This window comes from Amia ocellicauda, chromosome 11 (genome assembly GCF_036373705.1).
Source record: "Amia ocellicauda isolate fAmiCal2 chromosome 11, fAmiCal2.hap1, whole genome shotgun sequence".
Lineage (NCBI taxonomy): Eukaryota > Metazoa > Chordata > Actinopteri > Amiiformes > Amiidae > Amia > Amia ocellicauda.
In genome coordinates this window covers 13,971,026-13,993,540 of record NC_089860.1, presented here as the reverse complement: position 1 = coordinate 13,993,540, position 22,515 = coordinate 13,971,026, and the positions used below count along the sequence as shown (strand labels likewise).

The 22,515-nt window shown below is 43.3% G+C and overlaps 1 protein-coding gene and 1 long non-coding RNA gene across 2 annotated transcripts; both read right to left on the bottom strand.

The window, feature by feature from the left end:
- Window positions 1-9,501: 9,501 nt before the first annotated feature.
- LOC136762771 (uncharacterized) lies at window positions 9,502-10,360 on the bottom strand. The gene is made up of 3 exons (XR_010820890.1): window positions 10,252-10,360; window positions 9,751-9,858; window positions 9,502-9,570 (listed from the first exon to the last, which is right to left on the bottom strand). It is a non-coding gene; the product is annotated as an uncharacterized LOC136762771 (long non-coding RNA).
- Window positions 10,361-19,905: 9,545 nt separating this feature from the next.
- atox1 (antioxidant 1 copper chaperone) lies at window positions 19,906-22,493 on the bottom strand. The gene is made up of 4 exons (XM_066716623.1): window positions 22,308-22,493; window positions 22,093-22,168; window positions 21,089-21,232; window positions 19,906-20,136 (listed from the first exon to the last, which is right to left on the bottom strand). The coding sequence occupies exons 1-3, from the start codon at window positions 22,311-22,313 to the stop codon at window positions 21,108-21,110; spliced, it is 207 nt and encodes a 68-aa protein (XP_066572720.1). The 5' UTR covers window positions 22,314-22,493; the 3' UTR covers window positions 19,906-20,136; window positions 21,089-21,107.
- Window positions 22,494-22,515: the final 22 nt, after the last annotated feature.

Sequence of the window (22,515 nt, the reverse complement as noted above, 5' to 3'; positions counted from 1 at the left end):
AGGATAGAAAGTGGACGTCAGTTCTAAAGTGTCCACAGATATGTTTTTGAAAGACTGGTGTCGAGCAAATATCTATTCACCACATCCTCGACTGAATTACCGATCGCTTGGAGCCGCCCCACATTATAACCACCATGACTCGGGTCACTGGGATATACCTTTCCAAATGTCCCCTGACCCAGGACAGCAAGGCATTGGAAGTCACCGTGGCTCGCGTCAGCAAGGTCGGCTTCGACGTGGCTGGCGTCGGCATCAACGTGACTGGCGTCGGCATCGACGTGGCAGACGTCGGCTTCGATGTGGCAGGCATCGGCATCGACGTCCCAGAGGTCGGCTTCGACGTGGCTGGCGTCAGCATCGACGTGCCAGGACTCGGCTTCTGTGTGGCAGGCGTCGGCATCGACGTGCCAGAGGTCGGCTTCGACATGGCATGCGTCGGCATCAACGTGACTGGCGTCGGCATCGACGTGGCAGACGTCGGCTTCGATGTGGCAGGCATCGGCATCGACGTCCCAGAGGTCGGCTTCGACGTGGCTGGCGTCGGCATCGACGTGCCAGAGGTCGGCTTCGACTTGGCAGGAGTCGGCATCGACGTGCCAGGGGTCGGCTTCGACGTGGCAAGCGTCGGCATCGACGTGGTTAACGTCGGCAGAGACGTGGCTGGCTGAGGCTGAGGCGTGGCTGTCGTCGGGTTGGTTCTTCCGTGACAACCACCACCACCAGCCTATGACCGCCAGGACTCCAGGTAATACGTAGGGCAGGAATGACCTAAACCCCATCTTTGCTGGAATCTCTGTCTCCTCTGTCTCCCGGGGGAGATGGCACCCCACCGGGCCTCCGTCTCTCTCTCTGTCTCTCTGTCTGTCTGTCTCTCGCTTCTCCTTAACAGAACAGATACTCAAAGAACAGATAACAATAAAGAAAGGCTTTAGCTACGTAGAGGATAGTGGATTGTCTATCAATGTTTGCACAAAGTCAAAACACGTCCGTTCTCTCTCAGGTAAGCACAGCAGTGGAATGCTTGGCATAAGGAGGATGGTTTAGAACTCTGGAACCACTGTGATGTCACACTGGGCAGTTGATCATCATACGCAATGCTTGTATTGATTGGGGGGGGTGCTGGCGTTTTGTCTATGTGCCCAATAACCCTGTGGTCCTAGAGCCTGTATGTTAGTTCATCTGTTTATCGATGGATTTAAACATTCTTAAAAAATATATACGGGTACTAAAGTCACGTATAAAACACGTTGAAAACAGCACACATAGGTTTGACTACCTATATCTCCAAATCCTAGACTGGGGGCCGGATTAAAACAAACGTTTGACACACCCACTAGTAGCAAACTACAAACCTGTACATTATAGCGTTTATATTTATGATTACAAGAACGTGGCATCTAAAATTGAAGTCGCAACTGAGTACAGTTGTCTAGTTTTAGTTGTCTATTAGCGGGTGGGTTAAAGTTTTGATTCTAAAATCCTGAATACACTTTTTTTTAAATAACCTGATAAACTGAAAACACACTAAACACATAATAGGATTGTTTTCACACACATGCACAAATTGATTTACAAGCAGGTCTCACAAATGAAACACTTAGGACGTTGTATGGTTGTTGAAAGGCAAGCTCCATGATACCATTCCCTGCATTGACAACACAGAACCATGCCCTCTCTCGTTTGATTGGTTCATTTACTTTCAAAACTTAGCAAACCTTATCTACTGCAGAAAAATGCACAATACTTCATTTTTGATTGCATAACACCTATTGCTTTAATATTAAAATGGAATAAAATAGAAATAACTTATTGAATGTCAATTTCTGTGAAGAAATGGATTAACAATATAATTTACAATATAAAGTATGCAAAGCAAATAAAAAGAGCATAAATCAGTTAATTATCATAATGCTGGTGTCTTTATTGCTGTTAGTTGCTCATTAATATGCACACACTTCATTAAGGGTGATTTACAATTGTTTCAAGATATCACATTATTTTACATACAGTTGCCCATTTACTCAGTTTATTTTTTCAGATCAGGTTGAACTTGCAGTGTAGATAAATGGAGATTACAGTGTGTGTATATATATATATATATATATATATACGTGTGTGTGTGTGTGTGTGTGTGTCTGTGTGTGTATATATAATAATGTGTGTGTGTGTGTGTGTATAGGCAGTCAAACCTATTTATGCCTTTTTTTCAGTGCATTTTTAATATTCCAGGCCTGTCATTCCATAGAAAGCAGCTGTCATTCCACTTTTATGATTTATACGAGGTTATATTAATGAAAGCGTATTCAGGATTTTAGGATTCCTGTGTGTGATTTGGAGATATAGACCGTCCTTCTGTTTTCCCCATTATAGTCTATGGGCATTCCTCAATTATAGTCATTGGGCATTGCGTTTTGTCATTCGTTTTAGTCTGTCCCTTTATTTTACAGAAATATCTCATTACAAACAGCAAATTGCTATTAAGTACGGGTTTGTAATGTGTGATAGTCTGATATTTCATCAACATTGCTGAATGATGTATTCATTGTGATCGTGTGAACCTTTATCATTTCAGAGATCAGTGCTAATTTGAAAATTGATATATTGCGTTTTGATATAAATCAGGAAGGTCAAATGTCGCATTTTGTTGGAAAAAAAACAGTTTTTAGCATTGTGATTACAAGACATGACTTGAGAGAAGAAAGTCAAGTTCATCCAGGAAGGTGGACCGGGAGGATGGTAGAGAACTAGAAGGAAGAGGTGAGAGGGGGAGGTGAGTTCCACTGCGTGGAATTCAAAGCTGTTAGTCGTGATAGAGGAGAGAGAGGGGGGACAGAGAAGTGGAGAGAAGGGGAGAGCAGGAGCCCTGTTCCTCCTCCCTGGCCGGTTAGAATGAGGGAGTGGGACAGGACAAACAGAGTGGATAGGGCAGCAGGGGTGGTTGAGTTTTCAGGGGAGATCCATGTCTCGGTGAGAGCGAGGAAATCCAGAGAGTGGTGGGAGGCGAAGGTGGAGATGAAGTCGGTCTTGTTGGAAGCTGAGTGGCAGTTCCACAGACCTCCAGAGAGGGGAGAGGAGGGCAGGGAGGAGGGAGGAGGAGGGGAGAGGCAGAGAGTTGAGGTTAGAGGGATTAGGGAAGCAATGGCGTGCAGGTGCGCACGTCGAGAGGAAGGAGAGAGCAGGACAGGAATCGGAGAGATCATCATGGCTTCTTGCTGTTGCTGTGCGGCGTCTCCTCACAGTCTTCTCCTCGCTGGAGTCCCGCAGGTCGAGTCCCTGCCCTTTGTAAGTGTGGCCCTTCAGAAGGGGGGCACTGAGGCTGCTGGACATTCATCTAGACTGACTGATTATAAAGCCAAGATTGTTACATCTGCTGCTATTTACAACTTGAGTGCAATATGCTCCTGTTCATTTTAGTGCAATATTGCTGTTAAATAAAGGACACACGAAGTCTGAGTGTCTGATATATCGTCTAGGCTGGAGGCACGCATTTCATTTCTTGACGTGGCATGATGATGTCATTGTGTTGATACGGCCATGTGATGTATAGGCCAGTTGTTTGATCTACTTTATAACACAAGGCTTTTGGTCAATGTAATAATAGATGTACAGTATAGCTAATTGACCCTGTGTGTGTGTATAACATTATGACCACCTGCCTAATATTCTGTAGGTCCCCCTTTTGCCGCCAGAACAGCCCTGACCTGTCAAGGCTTGGACTCCACTAGACCTCTGAAGGTGTGCTGTGGTATCTGGCACCAAGATGTTAGCAGCAGATCCTTTAAGTCCTGTAAGTTGCGAGGTGGGGCCTCCATGGATCGGACTTGTTTGTCCAGCACATCCCACAGATGTTCGATCGGATTGAGATCTGGGGAATTTGGAGGCCAAGACAACACCTTGAACTTGTGATTCATCAGACCAGGCCACCTTCTTCCATTGCTTCGTGGTCCAGTTCTGATGCTCACGTGCCCATTGTAGGCACTTTTGGCAGTGGACAGGGGTCAGCATGTGCACCCTGACTGGTCTGCGGCTACGCAGCCCCATAGCCAACAAACTGCGATGCACTGTGTGTTCTGACACCTTTCTATCAGAACCAGCATGAACTTTTTCAGCAATTTGAGCTACAGTAGCTCGTCTGTTGGATCGGATCACACGGGCCAGCCTTCGCTCCCCACGTGCATCAATGAGCCTTGGCTGCCCATGTCGCCGGTTCACTGCTTTTCCTTCCTTGGACCACTTTTGATAGGTACTGACCACTGCAGACCGGGAACACCCCACAAGAGCTGCAGTTTTGGAGATGTTCTGACCCAGTCGTCTAGCCATCACAATTTGGCCCTTGTCAAAGTCACTCAGATCCTTATGCTTGCCCATTTGTCCTGCTTCTAACACATCAACTTTGAGGACAAAATGTTCAATTGCTGCCTTATATATCCCACCCACTGACAGGTGCCATGACAACGAGATTATCAGTGTTATTCACTTCACCTGTCAGTGGTCATAATGTTATGGCTGATCGGTGAAAATGTTTGCATATTTTAAAGTACCTGTGTTATGACATATTTGGCATCCCGTTGAATCCTGCATCCCCGGACTGATTGTGTCTGCACAGTTTCAAACACTGTAACATACAGTGGGGGAAAAAAATATTTGATTCCCTGCTGATTTTGTACATTTGCCCACTGACAAAGAAATGATCAGTCTATAATTTTAATGGTAGGTGTATTTTAACAGTGAGAGACAGAATAACAACAACAAAATCCAGAAAAACGCATTTCAAAAAAGTTATAAATTGATTTGCATGTTAATGAGTGAAATAAGTATTTGACCCCTTCGACTTAGTACTTGGTGGCAAAACCCTTGTTGGCAATCACAGAGGTCAGACGTTTCTTGTAGTTGGCCACCAGGTTTGCATACATCTCAGGAGGGATTTTGTCCCACTCCTCTTTGCAGATCCTCTCCAAGTCATTAAGGTTTCGAGGCTGACATTTGGCAACTCGAACCTTCAGCTCCCTCCACAGATTTTCTATGGGATTAAGGTCTGGAGACTGGCTAGGCCACTCCAGGACCTTAATGTGCTTCTTCTTGAGCCACTCCTTTGTTGTCTTGGCTGTGTGTTTTGAGTCATTGTCATGCTGGAATACCCATCCACTTTCAATGCCCTGGCTGAGGGAAGGAGGTTCTCACCCAAGATTTGATGGTACATGGCCCCGTCCATTGTCCCTTTGATACGGTGCAGTTGTCCTGTCCCCCTAGCAGAAAAACACCCCCAAAGCATAATGTTTCCACCTCCATGTTTGACGGTGGGGATGGTGTTCTTGGGGTCATTCCTCCTCCTCCAAACATGGCGAGTTGAGTTGATGCCAAAGAGCTCGATTTTGATCTCATCTGACCACAACACTTTCACCCAGTTCTCCTCTGAATCATTCAGATGTTCATTGGCAAACTTCAGACGGGCCTGTACATTTGCTTTCTTGAGCAGGGGGACCTTGTGGGCGCTGCAGGATTTCAGTCCTTCACGGCGTAGTGTGTTACCAATTGTTTTCTTGGTGACTATGGTCCCAGCTGCCTTGAGATCATTAACAAGATCCTCCCGTGTAGTTCTGGGCTGATTCCTCACCATTCTTATGATCATTGAAACTCCACGAGGTGACATCTTGCATGGAGCCCCAGACCGAGGGAGACTGACAGTTATTTTGTGTTTCTTCCATTTGTGAATAATCGCACCATCACAATGTATTTTCAAATTTGCAATGTATTTCATTATTTGGAAAAGTGTGCATGATTAATATTTAAACTACCTGTAAATGGATGCAAATAATCTACCTTTTTTGTAATAAATCATGCACATTTGGCTGAAAAGTAATGAATGTGAACATTCTGAGTGAGAAAATGTTTTAAATTAATGTTACTTACTGTTATTTATCGACTGGTGTCGATCATTATCTTTATCTTTATCCTCTTCTGTTTCTGAACTGTGTTACCTTTCCGACTTTTACACTAAGACGGATTCAGGGACCTTAACACCGATCCAGATCCCACACAGCACACTGTATCTTGCACTCCCTGAGGTAATAAGCCCCACAGACACAATTCAGCATTGCAGTTTTATAAAAAGGTCAATATTTATTGCTCTGAAAAGACATGCACAGACAGAAACTAAGACTAACTGAACTAAGAAGAAAGTACAATGAGAAGATACAAGAAATGGGGGCCTGCAGACGACACATATATTTCAATGAGATAAAGGAAATAACAATACAACAATAACATTTCAAAATAAAGTTCCCCCAAAACAGAGAGCCCTTTCCTCACAATCGTCACAGGACACGCGAACAACAACATATACACACACATATACAGCGAATGAATAACAACCCTAAACGCCTGGCCACATGTTAGAGAGAGAGCCCCCCCACCCCCCACTAAACTACTCTTCACTTCCTAATTAAACCACACACCCCTTCCCAGTCTGCACTGCCTTCAAGTGGCAGTCCAGTAACAATTGTATCATATTCGATTATTTCTGTATGTTCATGTAGCCATATTATTTAGATGTAATACTCATAAAGCCATCACACAGTGCAGAAGTGTAAACAATGATTTAAAGATGTGATGCCATTCTAAGTCGTATTTTCCAAAATGATTTCCCACATATTTTGATATCTGTTCTCACATTAGCTGGAAACACCTTAATTGTTTTGCATTTCACACCAAAACAATTAAAAAAAGATGTATATCAATATAAAATAAAGAGCATTCTAGTTGTGTCTAAGAGGAAGCTTGTGAAAGTCTCTCTCTGATCTGTCTGGGCCCAGCCTGACCTCGGAGCACTGTCCTCTCGAGAGCCTCGCAGAAATGCCAAAAAGGCGGTTTAGGTCCTGCGAATGGCAGCAAAGAGTGGGCTGAGCTTCTGTCAGGGGTGGATTTTTTATTAATTTTCTATTTGTATAGCAATTCTGCAACTCAAACTCTAATTTCAATGGTAAACATAGGATGTGTGCCCCCCCCCCAGTACTGCTAGAAAATCCATTATAATGTGCCATGTTATGGTAGTGTAAATATGTATGTGGTGCCTCATGAATGCCAGCTTTTCCTGAGCTGCCTCTGTGCTCCTCACTGCAGGAATCCCACAGTCAGTTCAATCTGGGGCAGTGCTATGAGACGGGCTACGGGGTGCAGCAGTGCCACATCACTGGATCATTACCAGCAACCGGCCACGGCGGGGAGCAGGCAGGCGCTCAACATCCTCACAGCCATCTACGGTCAGGGGGAGAGAGGTGAGCCCAGAACAGGACTGAGAGAAACGTACCCTTTAATTTGTGTGGTGACAGCTCCATTTTGAGTCATGGCTGACGTCTGTCTTTTCTCTCCTAGGGAGTGGCCTTTCAGAGGATGTCCTTCTCCGATCCATCAGTTCCTTTCCCTGCTTCTCCACAGCGGGCGGTTTCTGCCACGGGTCCGACAGTCCTGTGAGGATCCAAGATCTCGCAGGTCCACGGTGCCTCACCCCGACTCTTCCCCATTCACGGAGCACTGGCAGCATCCCCACACGCCCAGTCACGTATAACATATGTTTTGATGCTGAATGACTTTATTGCCCAGTTTTCCAAGTTTTGCAAAGCCACTGTATGAATTTTTGCAACAGGAAGTGCCTGAAGATTTGTACAGTGCTGGGATTGGGACTGAGAGCCACACTAAAGCAAAGAGAAGAGTTCAAACAAGCGACTATGACAGCTTCACCATGAGCAGCACCTCCCGCACAAGAGTGAGACCAAAACATAGGCTGTGGACATGCTCTGTCCTGTACGTGAATGCTGCTGTTCCCAAGTTCTCCAGGACCATGCTGGAACAAGTCTATGAAAATACCCTCATCTGCCGTTTCTGAGGAACCTCATGATGCTCATTGTAATCTGTCACATTTAGTGTCACCTGTGAAGAGAGCACCACAGATAGAGGTTTCTTCTGCAGTCAGTCTGTACAGTGCATCATGCCCCTTAATTATACTGATCTCTAATTAACATCGTTCTTGACGCCTGTGGACATGAGATCAGAGTTTACAGATGGGCCTGTGTGGCGTGGCGAAGAAAAACATGATTGCCATCAAGTGTTCACTGCCATGAGGAAACCACTTTCAAGACCCGTGTCAGGAGTGTATTGGACGTTGCTGGGAGCACACATGGATCCACAGAGCGGGAAGCGGAGGAGGAGAGCGTCTGTATGGGAGCGGTGTTTGGACATGGTGAAATGCAAGGGTCTGAGTTTCACGAATACTAGAACACAGATTTAATTTTATTCATGAATTTGACATGTTCCAGAGACTGCAAGCAATAAACATCAGATATTTTACATATTATCTGGTTTCATTATATAGGATTGGGCGATGCAACAGACTTTTGTTTTCTGTGATTCAGAGGGATTTGTGTATTTTAATCATATTAGAGACTTTAAATATTTGGCATGCAATTGGGTCATGTTTTCCTTTAACCATGTTTACTCTAAATATGTATAAATAATAATACTTAGGATGTTAACTGTGTGATTCATAGTAAATATTATTGCTCATGGCGTGACATTTGAAGACCCACAGTGGCACAGGAGACTAGTTCCCTGTTTTACAGTCAAGAAGAATGAATCAGTGCAATCCAAACACAAGGAGGCGTCTTTGAGAGTGATTGTTTTGGTTTTTTATTTAGTCTGTAGTGTGAGGTGGAACACATGACTCATGACATGAGCAGATCCATCTGGCGGTGAAGGCGGGTTTTAAGTGTCAAATGTCCCACAGCCAGGTACATCACAACGGCTGCAGGATCCTCTCAGTCTTACTGCAATTATTGTGTGTGTGTGTGTGTGCGTGCGTGCCTGCGTGTGTGCGTGTGCGTATGTGTGTGCGTGTGTGTGTGTGTGTGTGCATGCATGTGCGTGCATGCGTGTGAGGGTAGAGGAGGGGGAGAGCTGATGTTCTGATGTTGCTCTCAATGTCTGTCTGTCTCTCTGTGTGTGACTTTTTCTCTCTCTGTTGGACTGTCTGTCTCTCTCTGTTGGATTGTCTGTCTCTCTCTGTGTGACTTTTTCTCTCTCTCTTGTACTGTCTGTCTCTCTCTGTTGGACTGTCTGTCTCTCTCTGTGTGACTTCTTCTCTCTCTGTTGGACTGTCTGTCTCTCTCTGTTGGACTGTCTGTCTCTCTCTGTTGGACTGTCTGTCTCTTTTCCCCAGCGCTGGCACTAGAACCAATCGGCCACAAATTCAAAGTCCTTGAAGAGCTCTTGCTCCTCTTCAGTCAGGGCCCTGCGCTTGTGGGGCAGAGTGAACACAGGGGCCGCGGAGCTGCACAGGGCCTCGCGCTCGCTGATTGTGGGGATGAAGGGAGGCGTCACTCTCTTGTCAAGCAGCGCTGGCCAGTCCACACTCTGAAACGAGAGAGAAGAAAAGAAGGATAAGGGGGTGCCGCCTTCATGGGACAGAGCCCTAAAACGGTTGTGTGTGCCACGTACCCTGAAGAAGGGGTGGGCCTTGACGTCTTCCACTCCGCGCTCCCCGGCGCCCAGCCGCCACTCTGGGTCTTTCTCCAACAGCTGCAGATGTTTCAAAACACGAAGGAGAGGCACGTTATTCTCAAGCAATTGACTGCTCAAGCTGAAACGTGATGCTGGAGGGGAGTCCCGTCACATTTCATTAACAGTGACATGCGTTCATTATGGTTGGGAAGCGGGATACCGAGGCACAAACTGGAGGAATAAACTTGGCACACGAACCCCTGTGATGATGGAGGTGGCTTCTGTGGAGAGGTGGCTGGGGAACTGCACTGCGTCTCTGATGATGCTCTCGAACATGGCGTCCTCATCATTGCCAGTGAAGGGACGCTACGGGCACAAGGCGAAAGACAGGAGAGCACATTGAAGGGTGACTCCAGACCGAGCCTTTGAATAATTCACAATCTGAGCCCAGGACACAAATTGTGTGAACTGCACTAATAAATGGTCAATTCACACCTGAGACATGACTTATTAAAGCAGATCAATTATAGAATAGGAAGTGAAATTTATCTGCGCAGAAACCGCAATCCTCCCGGGAACCAAACCTGGTGGACAAAGTGGCAATGCAGGCGTGTGCTTTCGGTTCTGTGTGCACGAGAGAACTGTATGAGATTAAACACCGGCTTGTGTTTCAGCTTTTGGAGTTATTAGTTTACATTTTCCTTTAGATTGGCATTTGCAAAATCAACAGGTTTAATGAAGTTGTGTTAGAATACCCACCTTGCCGACGAGCATTTCATATAGCAGCACCCCCAGTGCCCACCAGTCCACAGCTCTGGTGTAGGTCTCCTCTGTAAGGGCTTCGGGGGCAAGGAAGTCGGGTGTCCCAATGAATGTGCCTGTGAGATCACTGGCACCCATGCCTGGCAAGAACAACGAAGAGGAGTCGGGAACAACACACTGGAGTAAAAATGGAAATTATACATAGTGCTAAATGAGGAAATCAACACTATTGTTTTTGTAATTTACCTTCTTTGCATATCCCAAAGTCAGCAATTTTAATGAAGCCGTCTCTGTCCAGCAACAGGTTGTCCAGCTTCAGGTCCCTGCAATAAAAATACAGTATAATCACATGGTAGCAGAATAGAGAGAGGACATGCCCGGAACACGAGCACTGTTTCACTGTCAGCCATTAAAGGAAACACACACGTCTCACACTGTGTGCATTCAGGTTCATGTCTGCACTGATATTAGGACGTGGCTTCTCTTATGAGTCACAATCAATCATTTACAACATCTATCAGAAATTAAATGAAATGGGAGAATAGTTGTGGTGGGGTTTGTCTTTTCTGTATGTTGTAAAAAGTGCTGATGTGTGAGACCTTACCTGTGAGCTATCTTGTGGCTGTGTAGATGCTCCAGACCCAACACCACACAGGCAGCAGTAAATCTGTTCAAGAAAAGAGACCAACAACAAGATATTTTATCTGAGCTATCATTTTCAATCAATTCTGATTATGTAGGTACACAGTTGAACATCATTACTGTTGGCAGAGCGAGCTTCTCTACCGAGACGCCATGCAGCTCAGTGTTTCACTCACACGGCCCGGGGCTCAGGAAACGCGCCCGCGTCTGGGTCCATCTTCAGGTCTCCCCCAACCACATACTCCATTTTGAGGCACACGTGCCCGCTGGTCTGGAAGGCGCCAAAGTAGTTCACCAGGAACGGGTGCTGCTCACTGTTTAACGTCTCAAAGACGCGCCTTTCGCACATGAGGCTGGGAGAGACAAAAGACAGACGGCAGCTGAAAATACATTTATCAACAGCTTGGGTGACAAAGTCCACAGATGCAACAAAATGGCAGCTTTTCTGCAGAGTAAAAGTCAATGAAGATCTTGTTAATGTGGTCCCTAGGTCTAAAGCATTAAAACCATGATGAGGTTTATTTATCTTTGCTCTGCTGAGAAACCCAGAAGCTTCACTAGAGCCAAAAGAAAGCCATACCTGCCAAAATCTTCACTGCCTAGGTAGTCTGCCTTCTTCAATGCTTTAATGGCGTACTTCTCTCCAGTGTGTCTGGCCTCGGCAAGCAGCACCTGTCAGAGCAAGACAGATTCAAGACGGGCAAACTCCGCTGTCAAGCCCAGGAGCGACACTCACAACACAGGCATTTAGAAGTACGTCCTCACTAATTGCGCTTATAAGTCACAGACAATGTTTCTGTTAGAGGATAGAAAGTGGACGTCAGTTCTAAAGTGTCCACATATATGTTTTTAAAAGACTGGTGTCGAGCAAATATCTATTCTCCACATCCTCGACTGAATTACCGATCGCTTGGAGACGCTCCACATTATAACCACCATGACTCGGGTCACTGGGATATACCTTTCCAAATGTCCCCTGACCCAGGACAGCAAGGCATTGGAAGTCACCGTGGCTCGCGTCAGCAAGGTCGGCTTCGACGTGGCTGGCGTCGGCATCAACGTGACTTGCGTCGGCATCAACGTGGCAGACGTCGGCTTCGATGTGGCAGGCATCGGCATCGACGTCCCAGAGGTCGGCTTCGACGTGGCTGGCGTCGGCATCGACGTGCCAGGACTCGGCTTCTATGTGGCAGGCGACGACATCGACATGACTGGCGTCGGCATCGACGTGGCAGACGTCGGCTTCGATGTGGCAGGCATCGGCATCGACGTCCCAGAGGTCGGCTTCGACGTGGCTGGCGTCAGCATCGACGTGCCAGGACTCGGCTTCTGTGTGGCAGGCGTCGGCATCGACGTGCCAGAGGTCGGCTTCGACATGGCATGCGTCGGCATCAACGTGACTGGCGTCGGCATCGACGTGGCAGACGTCGGCTTCGATGTGGCAGGCATCGGCATCGACGTCCCAGAGGTCGGCTTCGACGTGGCTGGCGTCGGCATCGACGTGCCAGGGGTCGGCTTCGACTTGGCAGGCGTCGGCATCGACGTGCCAGGGGTCGGCTTCGACGTGGCAAGCGTCGGCATCGACGTGCCAGGGGTCGGCTTCGACGTGGCAAGCGTCGGCAGAGACGTGGCAAGCGTCGGCAGAGACGTGGCTGGCTTCGGCTGAGGCGTGGCTGTCGTCGGGTTGGTTCTTCCGTGACAACCACCACCACCAGCCTATGACCGCCAGGACTCCAGGTAATACGTAGGGCAGGAATGACCTAAACCCCATCTTCGCTGGAATCTCTGTCTCCTCTGTCTCCCGGGGGAGATGGCACCCCACCAGGCCTCCGTCTCTCTCTCTGTCTCTCTGTCTGTCTGTCTCTCGCTTCTCCTTAACAGAACAGATACTCAAAGAACAGATAACAATAAAGAAAGGCTTTAGCTACGTAGAGGATAGTGGATTGTCTATCAATGTTTGCACAAAGTCAAAACACGTCCGTTCTCTCTCAGGTAAGCACAGCAGTGGAATGCTTGGCATAAGGAGGATGGTTTAGAACTCTGGAACCACTGTGATGTCACACTGGGCAGTTGATCATCATACGCAATGCTTGTATTGATTGGGGGGGGTGCTGGCGTTCTGTCTATGCGCCCAATAACCCTGTGGTCCTAGAGCCTGTATGTTAGTTCATCTGTTTATCGATGGATTTAAACATTCTTAAAAAAATATACGGGTACTAAAGTCACGTATAAAACACGTTGAAAACAGCACACATAGGTTTGACTACCTATATCTCCAAATCCTAGACTGGGGGCCGGATTAAAACAAACGTTTGACACACCCACTAGTAGCAAACTACAAACCTGTACATTATAGCGTTTATATTTATGATTACAAGAACGTGGCATCTAAAATTGAAGTCGCAACTGAGTACAGTTGTCTAGTTTTAGTTGTCTATTAGCGGGTGGGTTAAAGTTTTGATTCTAAAATCCTGAATACACTTTTTTTTAAATAACCTGATAAACTGAAAACACACTAAACACATAATAGGATTGTTTTCACACACATGCACAAATTGATTTACAAGCAGGTCTCACAAATGAAGCACTTAGGACGTTGTATGGTTGTTGAAAGGCAAGCTCCATGATACCATTCCCTGCATTGACAACACAGAACCATGCCCTCTCTCGTTTGATTGGTTCATTTACTTTCAAAACTTAGCAAACCTTATCTACTGCAGAAAAATGCACAATACTTCATTTTTGATTGCATAACACCTATTGCTTTAATATTAAAATGGAATAAAATAGAAATAACTTATTGAATGTCAATTTCTGTGAAGAAATGGATTAACAATATAATTTACAATATAAAGTATGCAAAGCAAATAAAAAGAGCGTAAATCAGTTAATTATCATAATGCTGGTGTCTTTATTGGTGTTAGTTGCTCATTAATATGCACACACTTCATTAAGGGTGATTTACAATTGTTTCAAGATATCACATTATTTTACATACAGTTGCCCATTTACTCAGTTTATTTTTTCAGATCAGGTTGAACTTGCAGTGTAGATAAATGGAGATTACAGTGTGTGTATATATATATATATATATATATATATATATATATATATATATATATACGTGTGTGTGTGTGTATATATATATAATAATGTGTGTGTGTGTGTGTGTATAGGCAGTCAAACCTATTTATGCCTTTTTTTCAGTGCATTTTTAATATTCCAGGCCTGTCATTCCATAGAAAGCAGCTGTCATTCCACTTTTATGATTTATACGAGGTTATATTAATGAAAGCGTATTCAGGATTTTAGGATTCCTGTGTGTGATTTGGAGATATAGACCGTCCTTCTGTTTTCCCCATTATAGTCTATGGGCATTCCTCAATTATAGTCATTGGGCATTCCGTTTTGTCATTCGTTTTAGTCTGTCCCTTTATTTTACAGAAATATCTCATTACAAACAGCAAATTGCTATTAAGTACGGGTTTGTAATGTGTGATAGTCTGATATTTCATCAACATTGCTGAATGATGTATTCATTGTGATCGTGTGAACCTTTATCATTTCAGAGATCAGTGCTAATTTGAAAATTGATATATTGCATTTTGATATAAATCAGGAATGTCAAATGTCGCATTTACTCAGTTTATTTTTTCAGATCAGGTTGAACTTGCAGTGTAGATAAATGGAGATGACAGTGTGTCTATATATATACACTCACCTAAAGGATTATTAGGAACACCATACTAATACTGTGTTTGACCCCCTTTCGCCTTCAGAACTGCCTTAATTCTACGTGGCATTGATTCAACAAGGTGCTGAAAGCATTCTTTAGAAATGTTGGCCCATATTGATAGGATAGCATCTTGCAGTTGTAGGAGATTTGTGGGATGCACATCCAGGGCACGAAGCTCCCGTTCCACCAGATCCCAAAGATGCTCTATTGGGTTGAGATCTGGTGACTGTGGGGGCCAGTTTAGTGCAGTGAACTCATTGTCATGTTCAAGAAACCAATTTGAAATGATTTGACCTTTGTGACATGGTGCATTATCCTGCTGGAAGTAGCCATCAGAGGATGGGTACATGGTGGTCATAAAGGGATGGACATGGTCAGAAACAATGCTCAGGTAGGCCGTGGCATTTAAATGATGCCCAATTGGCACTAAGGGGCCTAAAGTGTGCCAAGAAAACATCCCCCACACCATTACACCACCACCACCAGCCTGCACAGTGGTAACAAGGCATGATGGATCCATGTTCTCATTCTGTTTACGCCAAATTCTGACTCTACCATCTGAATGTCTCAACAGAAATCGAGACTCATCAGACCAGGCAACATTTTTCCAGTCTTCAACTGTCCAATTTTGGTGAGCTTGTGCAAATTGTGGCTTCTTTTTCCTATTTGTAGTGGAGATGAGTGGTACCCGGTGGGGTCTTCTGCTGTTGTAGCCCATCCGCCTCAAGGTTGTACGTGTTGTGGCTTCACAAATGCTTTGCTGCATACCTCGGTTGTAACGAGTGGTTATTTCAGTCAAAGTTGTTCTTCTATCAGCTTGAATCAGTCGGCCCATTCTCCTCTGACCTCTAGCATCAACAAGACATTTTCGCCCACAGGACTGCCGCATACTGGATGTTTTTCCCTTTTCACACCATTCTTTGTAAACCCTAGAAATGGTTGTGCGTGAAAATCCCAGTAACTGAGCAGATTGTGAAATACTCAGACCGGCCCGTCTGGCACCAACAACCATGCCACGCTCAAAATTGCTTAAATCACCTTTCTTTCCCATTCAGATATTCAGTTTGGAGTTCAGGAGATTGTCTTGACCAGGACCACACCCCTAAATGCATTGAAGCAACTGCCATGTGATTGGTTGGTTAGATAATTGCATTAATGAGAAATTGAACAGGTGTTCCTAATAATCCTTTAGGTGAGTGTATATACGTGTGTGTGTGTGTGTGTGTGTGTATATATATATATATATAATAATAATAATAATAATGTGTGTGTGTGTGTGTATAGGCAGTCAAACCTATTTGTGCCATTTTTTCAGTGCATTTTTAATATTCCAGGCCTGTCATTCCATAGAAAGCAGCTGTCATTCCACTTTTATCATTTATATGAGGTTATATTAAAGAAAGCGTATTCAGGATTTTAGGATTCCTGTGTGTGATTTGGAGATATAGACCGTCCTTCTGTTTTCCCCATTATAGTCTATGGGCATTCCCCCATTATAGTCATTGGGCATTGCGTTTTGTCATTCGTTTTAGTCTGTCCCTTTATTTTACAGAAATATCTCGTTACAAACAGCAAATTGCTATTAAGTACGGGTTTGTAATGTGTGATAGTCTGATATTTCATCAACATTGCTGAATGATGTATTCATTGTGATCGTGTGAACCTTTATCATTTCAGAGATCAGTGCTAATTTGAAAATGGATATATTGCGTTTTGATATAAATCAGGAAGGTCAAATGTCGCGTTTTGGTGGGAAAAAAAGTTTTTAGCATTGTGATTACAAGACATGACTTGAGAGAAGAAAGTCAAGTTCATCCAGGAAGGTTGCCCTGTGTCTGTGTGTGTGTCTGTGTATATATATGTGTGTGCAGCAGTCGAAATGGAAATTTTTAAAGTGCCTGTGTAATGACATATTTGGCATCCCGTTGAATCCTTCATCCCCTGACTGATTGCGCCTGCACAGTTTTAAACTGTTTGTAACATAACACTGTGAACAATAATTAAAATCCTTTTTTAAATCATTATCTTCATTATATAGGACTGACTTTACATGTGGCTTTATACAACAGTCTGCAAAGACAAGTCTTCACTTTAAAATATCACAATGTATTTTCAATTTATTTGGCAAAGTGTGCAAGATTTATATTTGAACTACCTGTAAATGGATGCAAATAATCTACCTTTTTTGTAATAAATCATGCACATTTGGCTGAAAAGTAATGAATGTGAACATTCTGAGTGAGAAACTGTTTTAAATTAATGTTACTTACTGTTACTTATCGACTGCTGTCGATCATTATCTTTATCTTTATCCTCTTCTGTTTCTGAACTGTGTTACCTTCCCGACTTTTACACTAAGACGGATTCAGGGACCTTAACACCGATCCAGATCCCAAGGGCCAGGGTAGCACACACAGCACACTGTATCTTGCACTCCCTGAGGTAATAAGCCCCACAGACACAGTTCAGCATTGCAGTTTTATAAAAAGGTCAATATTTATTGCTCTGAAAAGACATGCACAGACAGAAACTAAGACTAACTGAACTAAGAAGAAAGTACAATAAGAAGATACAAGGAATGGGGGCCTGATGAAAGTCTCTCTCTGATCTGTCTGGGCCCAGGCTGACCTCGGGGCACTGTTCTCTGGAGAGCCTCACAGAGACGCCAAAAAGGCGGTTAAGTTCCTGTGAATGGCTACAAAGAGTGGGGTGAGCTTCTGTCGGGGGTGGATTTATTATTAATTTTCTATTTGTTTGGAATTCTGCAACTCTAAGTCTAATTTGCATGGTAAACATAGGATGTGTGCAGCAAGGTCTTAATGTAGACTTAAAGACGCTATACTTCAATGGTAAATCAGTAGATTACCATTTTAAGCCCTTATAACAGCCCTAACCAACTATAACATTTCAACCTTGGCCTGTATGAATCTACGCCCAATTCAGTTACATTGGTAGAAATGCAAATCTAACCTTCTTGAAATGTTAATGAACTAAATTAATTAATGGGGACTAATCCTAACTGCATTTTTTTCATTTTTCATACAACTCCTGCAAGACCTGTACAGTGGGAGGAAGCTAAATGCCTGCATTTATGGACAACAAAGAGGCGCTCTTCCATTGTGTCATTAGGAAACTAGGAAAACAAGAAACTACTGTTATCAAAAATGTGAAGTGAAGTTGTGTATCATTATTTTGTTACATCATGAAGACAAAGACTTTCTCGTATGGTTAGCGATTTCATAACCCAAAGATGGTTTCAGCTCTTTCCACTACGCATAGATGTGAAAACAAGGCTGACCATGCACATACAGTGAGGGAAAAAAGTATTTGATCCCCTGCTGATTTTGTACGTTTGCCCACTGACAAAGAAATGATCAGTCTATAATTTTAATGGTAGGTGTATTTTAACAGTGAGAGACAGAATAACAACTTCAAAATCCAGAAAAACGCATTTCAACCAAGCTGCTTGGCGATGGTCTTGTAGCCCATTCCAGCCTTGTGTAGGTCTACAATCTTGTCCCTGACATCCTTGGACAGCTCTTTGGTCTTGGCCATGGTGGAGAGTTTGGAATCTGATTGATTGATTGCTTCTGTGGACAGGTGTCTTTTATACAGGTAACGAGCTGAGATTAGGAGCACTCCCTTTAAGAGAGTGCTCCTAATCTCAGCTCGTTACCTGTATAAGAGACACCTGGGAGCCAGAAATCTTGCTGATTGATTGGGGATCAAATACTTATTTCCCTCATTAACATGCAAAACAATTTATAATTTTTTTGAAATGCGTTTTTCTGGATTTTTTTGTTGTTATTCTGTCTCTCACTGTTAAAATACACCTACCATTAAAATTATAGACTGATCATTTCTTTGTCAGTGCGCAAACGTACAAAATCAGCAGGGGATCAAATACTTTTTTCCCCTCACTGTATTTAGCAAATTATTGTAGAGAAGCCTTTTAATGCACCTTGTGATAGGAATGTGAGGTCGTTCCCTATTGTGAATGTTTTAAATTGCCATGAAAACCTTTTTGTGCCAAAATAAATCTAGACCTTTATTCAGCATGAACTGTTTAAAACCCACCGTGACATTGATCATTGAAAGTGTTCTAACAACAAACGTAGTACTAAAGCTGGGGATCAGCAAATTCTCCAAATCTGTCCCGCCTCTTTTTCCTTTGCAATGGGATGATCCTGAGATAGTACCATTCTTGCTAGTTCATTTTAGTTGTAGAGCCTTGACAATCTTAAGCCTCGCTAAGAGACCTGGGCCTCTTGGTGATTCGGTAAGGCCAGCGCCAGGGGCCACAGTGACTAGGGGCTCTACCTGCGAGTCCGTGGGGTTGGAAGCTGAGCTGAGCCCGCTGAGCCGCCACACCAGCAGAGAGAGCCGCGCTGCTTTCCTCGAGTCGGCCTCTAATTGGTCATTAGCCGGTAATTGGCTAATTGGGCTCTAATCCGTGCTTAATAGGATATTTAGATGTAATTCTTGTATATTTGTAATCTAGTCGTGACCTCTGTTCATGAGCCCCGTGTAATAATAAATTTGGCTGAGTGAATGTGTTTGATTATTTCATTGCCTTGAAAGGGCATACATTCAAGAGGTATTCAGGAGTCCCTCTCTCCAACTACAATCAATCAATCAATCCATTTTTTATTTGTATAGCACCCTTCGCAGGGTAGCCACAGAGCACTTTACAGTCTGGTAACATGCAACAAATGTACAGCAAAATAAAATAATACATAGATACAATAAAGTAAAATAAATATAGACCTGTAAACATTTTACATGATCTAAAATAAAGTGAGTGAACATTTAAGTAAATAAACCATTTAGGCACGGAGGAGAGAAAAACAAAAAAACTCCTATGGACGGCATGTAGGAGAAAATTACTCTCTTAGGGCCTAGGCCTAATGGTTGCCTCCCCTCCAGGCAGTATAGTCATTACAGCAGCAAGGAGATCAGAAAGTTGTTTTCACTTTTCCCATCCAATATCATTTTACATTATATTTAACTGTATAAATCAAATTATTTTGCTTTAGCGAATATAAGTAAAAACATTTGGAGCAGAAAAAATATATTTTTTCCTTTCAATTATAATACTACATAAAGACATCTGAGGGCACTATTTTAACTAATAACAGAAATGGGAGCAGAACCTGTGCACCGTCTCCCAGAAGCCTGCATGGTTCACATCAGCAATTTCACAACTGCAATCACTTGCTTAAGACTGAATATTTTACTGCTCTTTATGAAAAATACACACCAAACACAAGTCATTAGTTTTTCATTAGTTTACTTTATTTTTTAAACAATATAGATCACACACATGAAAGCAGATCGAGAGAACTAAAGCGGTTTGAAAGCAGAATTAAATGGTCCCCCGTAGTTCACCTAATGGCAGTGATGAAGTCAGAACTGCATGGTTTCCAGACAGCTTATATAATATGCTGTATACAGGAAGCCCAACCATTTAATTTTCCTGCACATCACCAGGAAGGTCATGTTACCTGAGGACAAAAGACCCAGATGCCAACAATGAATCATACATTTGTCAATAATTGCAAGAATGTTACAGGTGTCTGATATACTTTGAGAAGTGATAGTCTGTTTATAAATGTGCAGAGTGGCCGCAAATCAGTCTGAGAATGAAGGCTGAACTTTTCTGAGAGAAGATATCAAATTATCTGGAAATTGAGTTCTACACAAAAACAAGTAAAGCTTAACCTATTACGCAAACAAAAATACATGATATGGTAAAAATCTGAATTACACATGTAAAAAAACTAAAAAGTACCAAATTATCTCCAAATTGTAAACCTATGATATTTCCTCCTGACTTCGCACTGCAGTCCTTTGTACAAGCATGGGAAACCTACATTTCCTGTATAACATGTGGAAAAGAGAAGCTAACTAATGCTTCTTTAGGCGCTCTGAGCCCAGATAATGGACAACAACAGTGACAACTGGTCTACTCGTTCCACTAGCAGGACCCATAATGTATGTGAAGCTGATGCGTTAAGTCAAGAGTAAATCTGAAGCCTGAAAGCCAACTTAATTATACACCTGAATTGTAAAAAAACAACAACAACATGATTTAAAGTTATGATAGCTACATTTAAAATACCAATAATTTGTTGTTTAATTATTGGGGTATAGGTTTGAAATTTGTGCAAGTCTTCAAAGGATAAGGTGGAGCAGAGTTAAAGAACATCTCCTAGGAAAGTTATGTAACAGGGAGCAATTACTGTCTGGACACCTGTGAGATTGGGAGGTAGTGGTGAAAGCTTAGATGGCCCCACCACAAACTACTATGAGTTTCAGATTAACAGCTGCAAAAGTATGTCACTCAATCAGTGCAAGGGTGAAATTCCTCAAATCATATTCCATTATACATTTAGGTGAAAAGGGTACTATAAAACCAAACTCATGATTTCTCAGTAGAATCTTGGACATGTGTACCTTGTTTTTGGACAGTTCTTCATTTTGCACCAATATAAGTAACTGTTTTCCCCGTTTTCTTTAGTGTTTCAAGAAGAACTTCTGAACTCTGCTCCGACTCGACAAAAACCTTTTTATTGGGCAGGTCAATGTCAAACTTGACATCTGTAAGAAAGAAGAAGGAAAGAAAAAAAAAAAAGACAAGCAAGTTAGAAGTGTTCAAGAAATGTATAGCCCAATAAGACATTATTAAATAAAAACTGCTCTGATCATCTTGAAAGACCACAAATGCTCATGGAAGTGTGGCTTGATTTCATAAATCAATACACATCTATACAATTTTCAATGAAATTGTTTTCTCTTGGAATTAGGTTCGTCACTCTTACATTAGGAAGAGTATGTCTTCATTCGTGGCTTGTAATGGCGTAATTTGCATTCGTCTTCAAGCAGCCATTTGAATGAAATTCCCAGAATGCACGACTTCCAGAATCCTCGGTATTGTTTGCACACAGTGCGAAGTACGCGTTACGTCATCAATCTGCACCACGACAAGCTACACAAATACTAATAATTGCCTGAGTGCAATGCAAAGAATTAGTAATTGACAGTTGCATTAATAAATCATGTGACGCTACACGATCTAACAACTATGTCCCGTAGAATTCCGCGTTTGCTGGACAGATCTTCAGTGCTTGAACAATACAAATACGATTATTTGAATGTCTGTACCTTTATTAGATTTTACATCTCGCCACTCTGCATCTTTCTAATAAACTCATGACGCGACATACATTTGCAGCTTGATGTTTTTAGTTTGTTTTTGTTCCACACCGTGTTCTCCTCTCGAAAACAAGTCTGCTCTGTACCAAACCCTTAACCACTTTGCTGGTTTGCAATCAAATGCTTGGTAGCTCCAGAAGATGCTCCTTTCAAGGGGTACAACATGAAAAAAAAGTCTATGCACAAGTGTAAACACATCCATAGCTCCATTTTTAAGCGAATAAAACAGCATCAGTGCCACTTGCCTTGCAGTTTGCGGAGAACCCGAGTGACGGCGCCGGAGCAGCCCTCACACGTCATGTCCACAAAGAATTCGTGCTTCTGTCAAAGATACAACATGCCCACATCAGACACTGCTGTTATAGCAGGGTGTCATCTGAGGGCCTGGACTGCTAACCACTGGACTAATACCCATAGACACGTAATCATCAATGTTTCCATTGTATTGTAGGCTACTTACCGTCATGTTTCGTAGTCCTTTGGAGAATGTGCAACCTCTTCTACTCGACTGTCAGTATCAGCAAAGTTTCATTACACAGAAGCAGTGCAATCTGTTCCTATACGCAGCCTCTGCAACCCCCCCACTGTAAACACAGGACTATAGCACGTTTGTCATGTGCGTGACCTCAGCCGGAAAGGACGTCATGAGGTCACGCAGACTTCAGTGT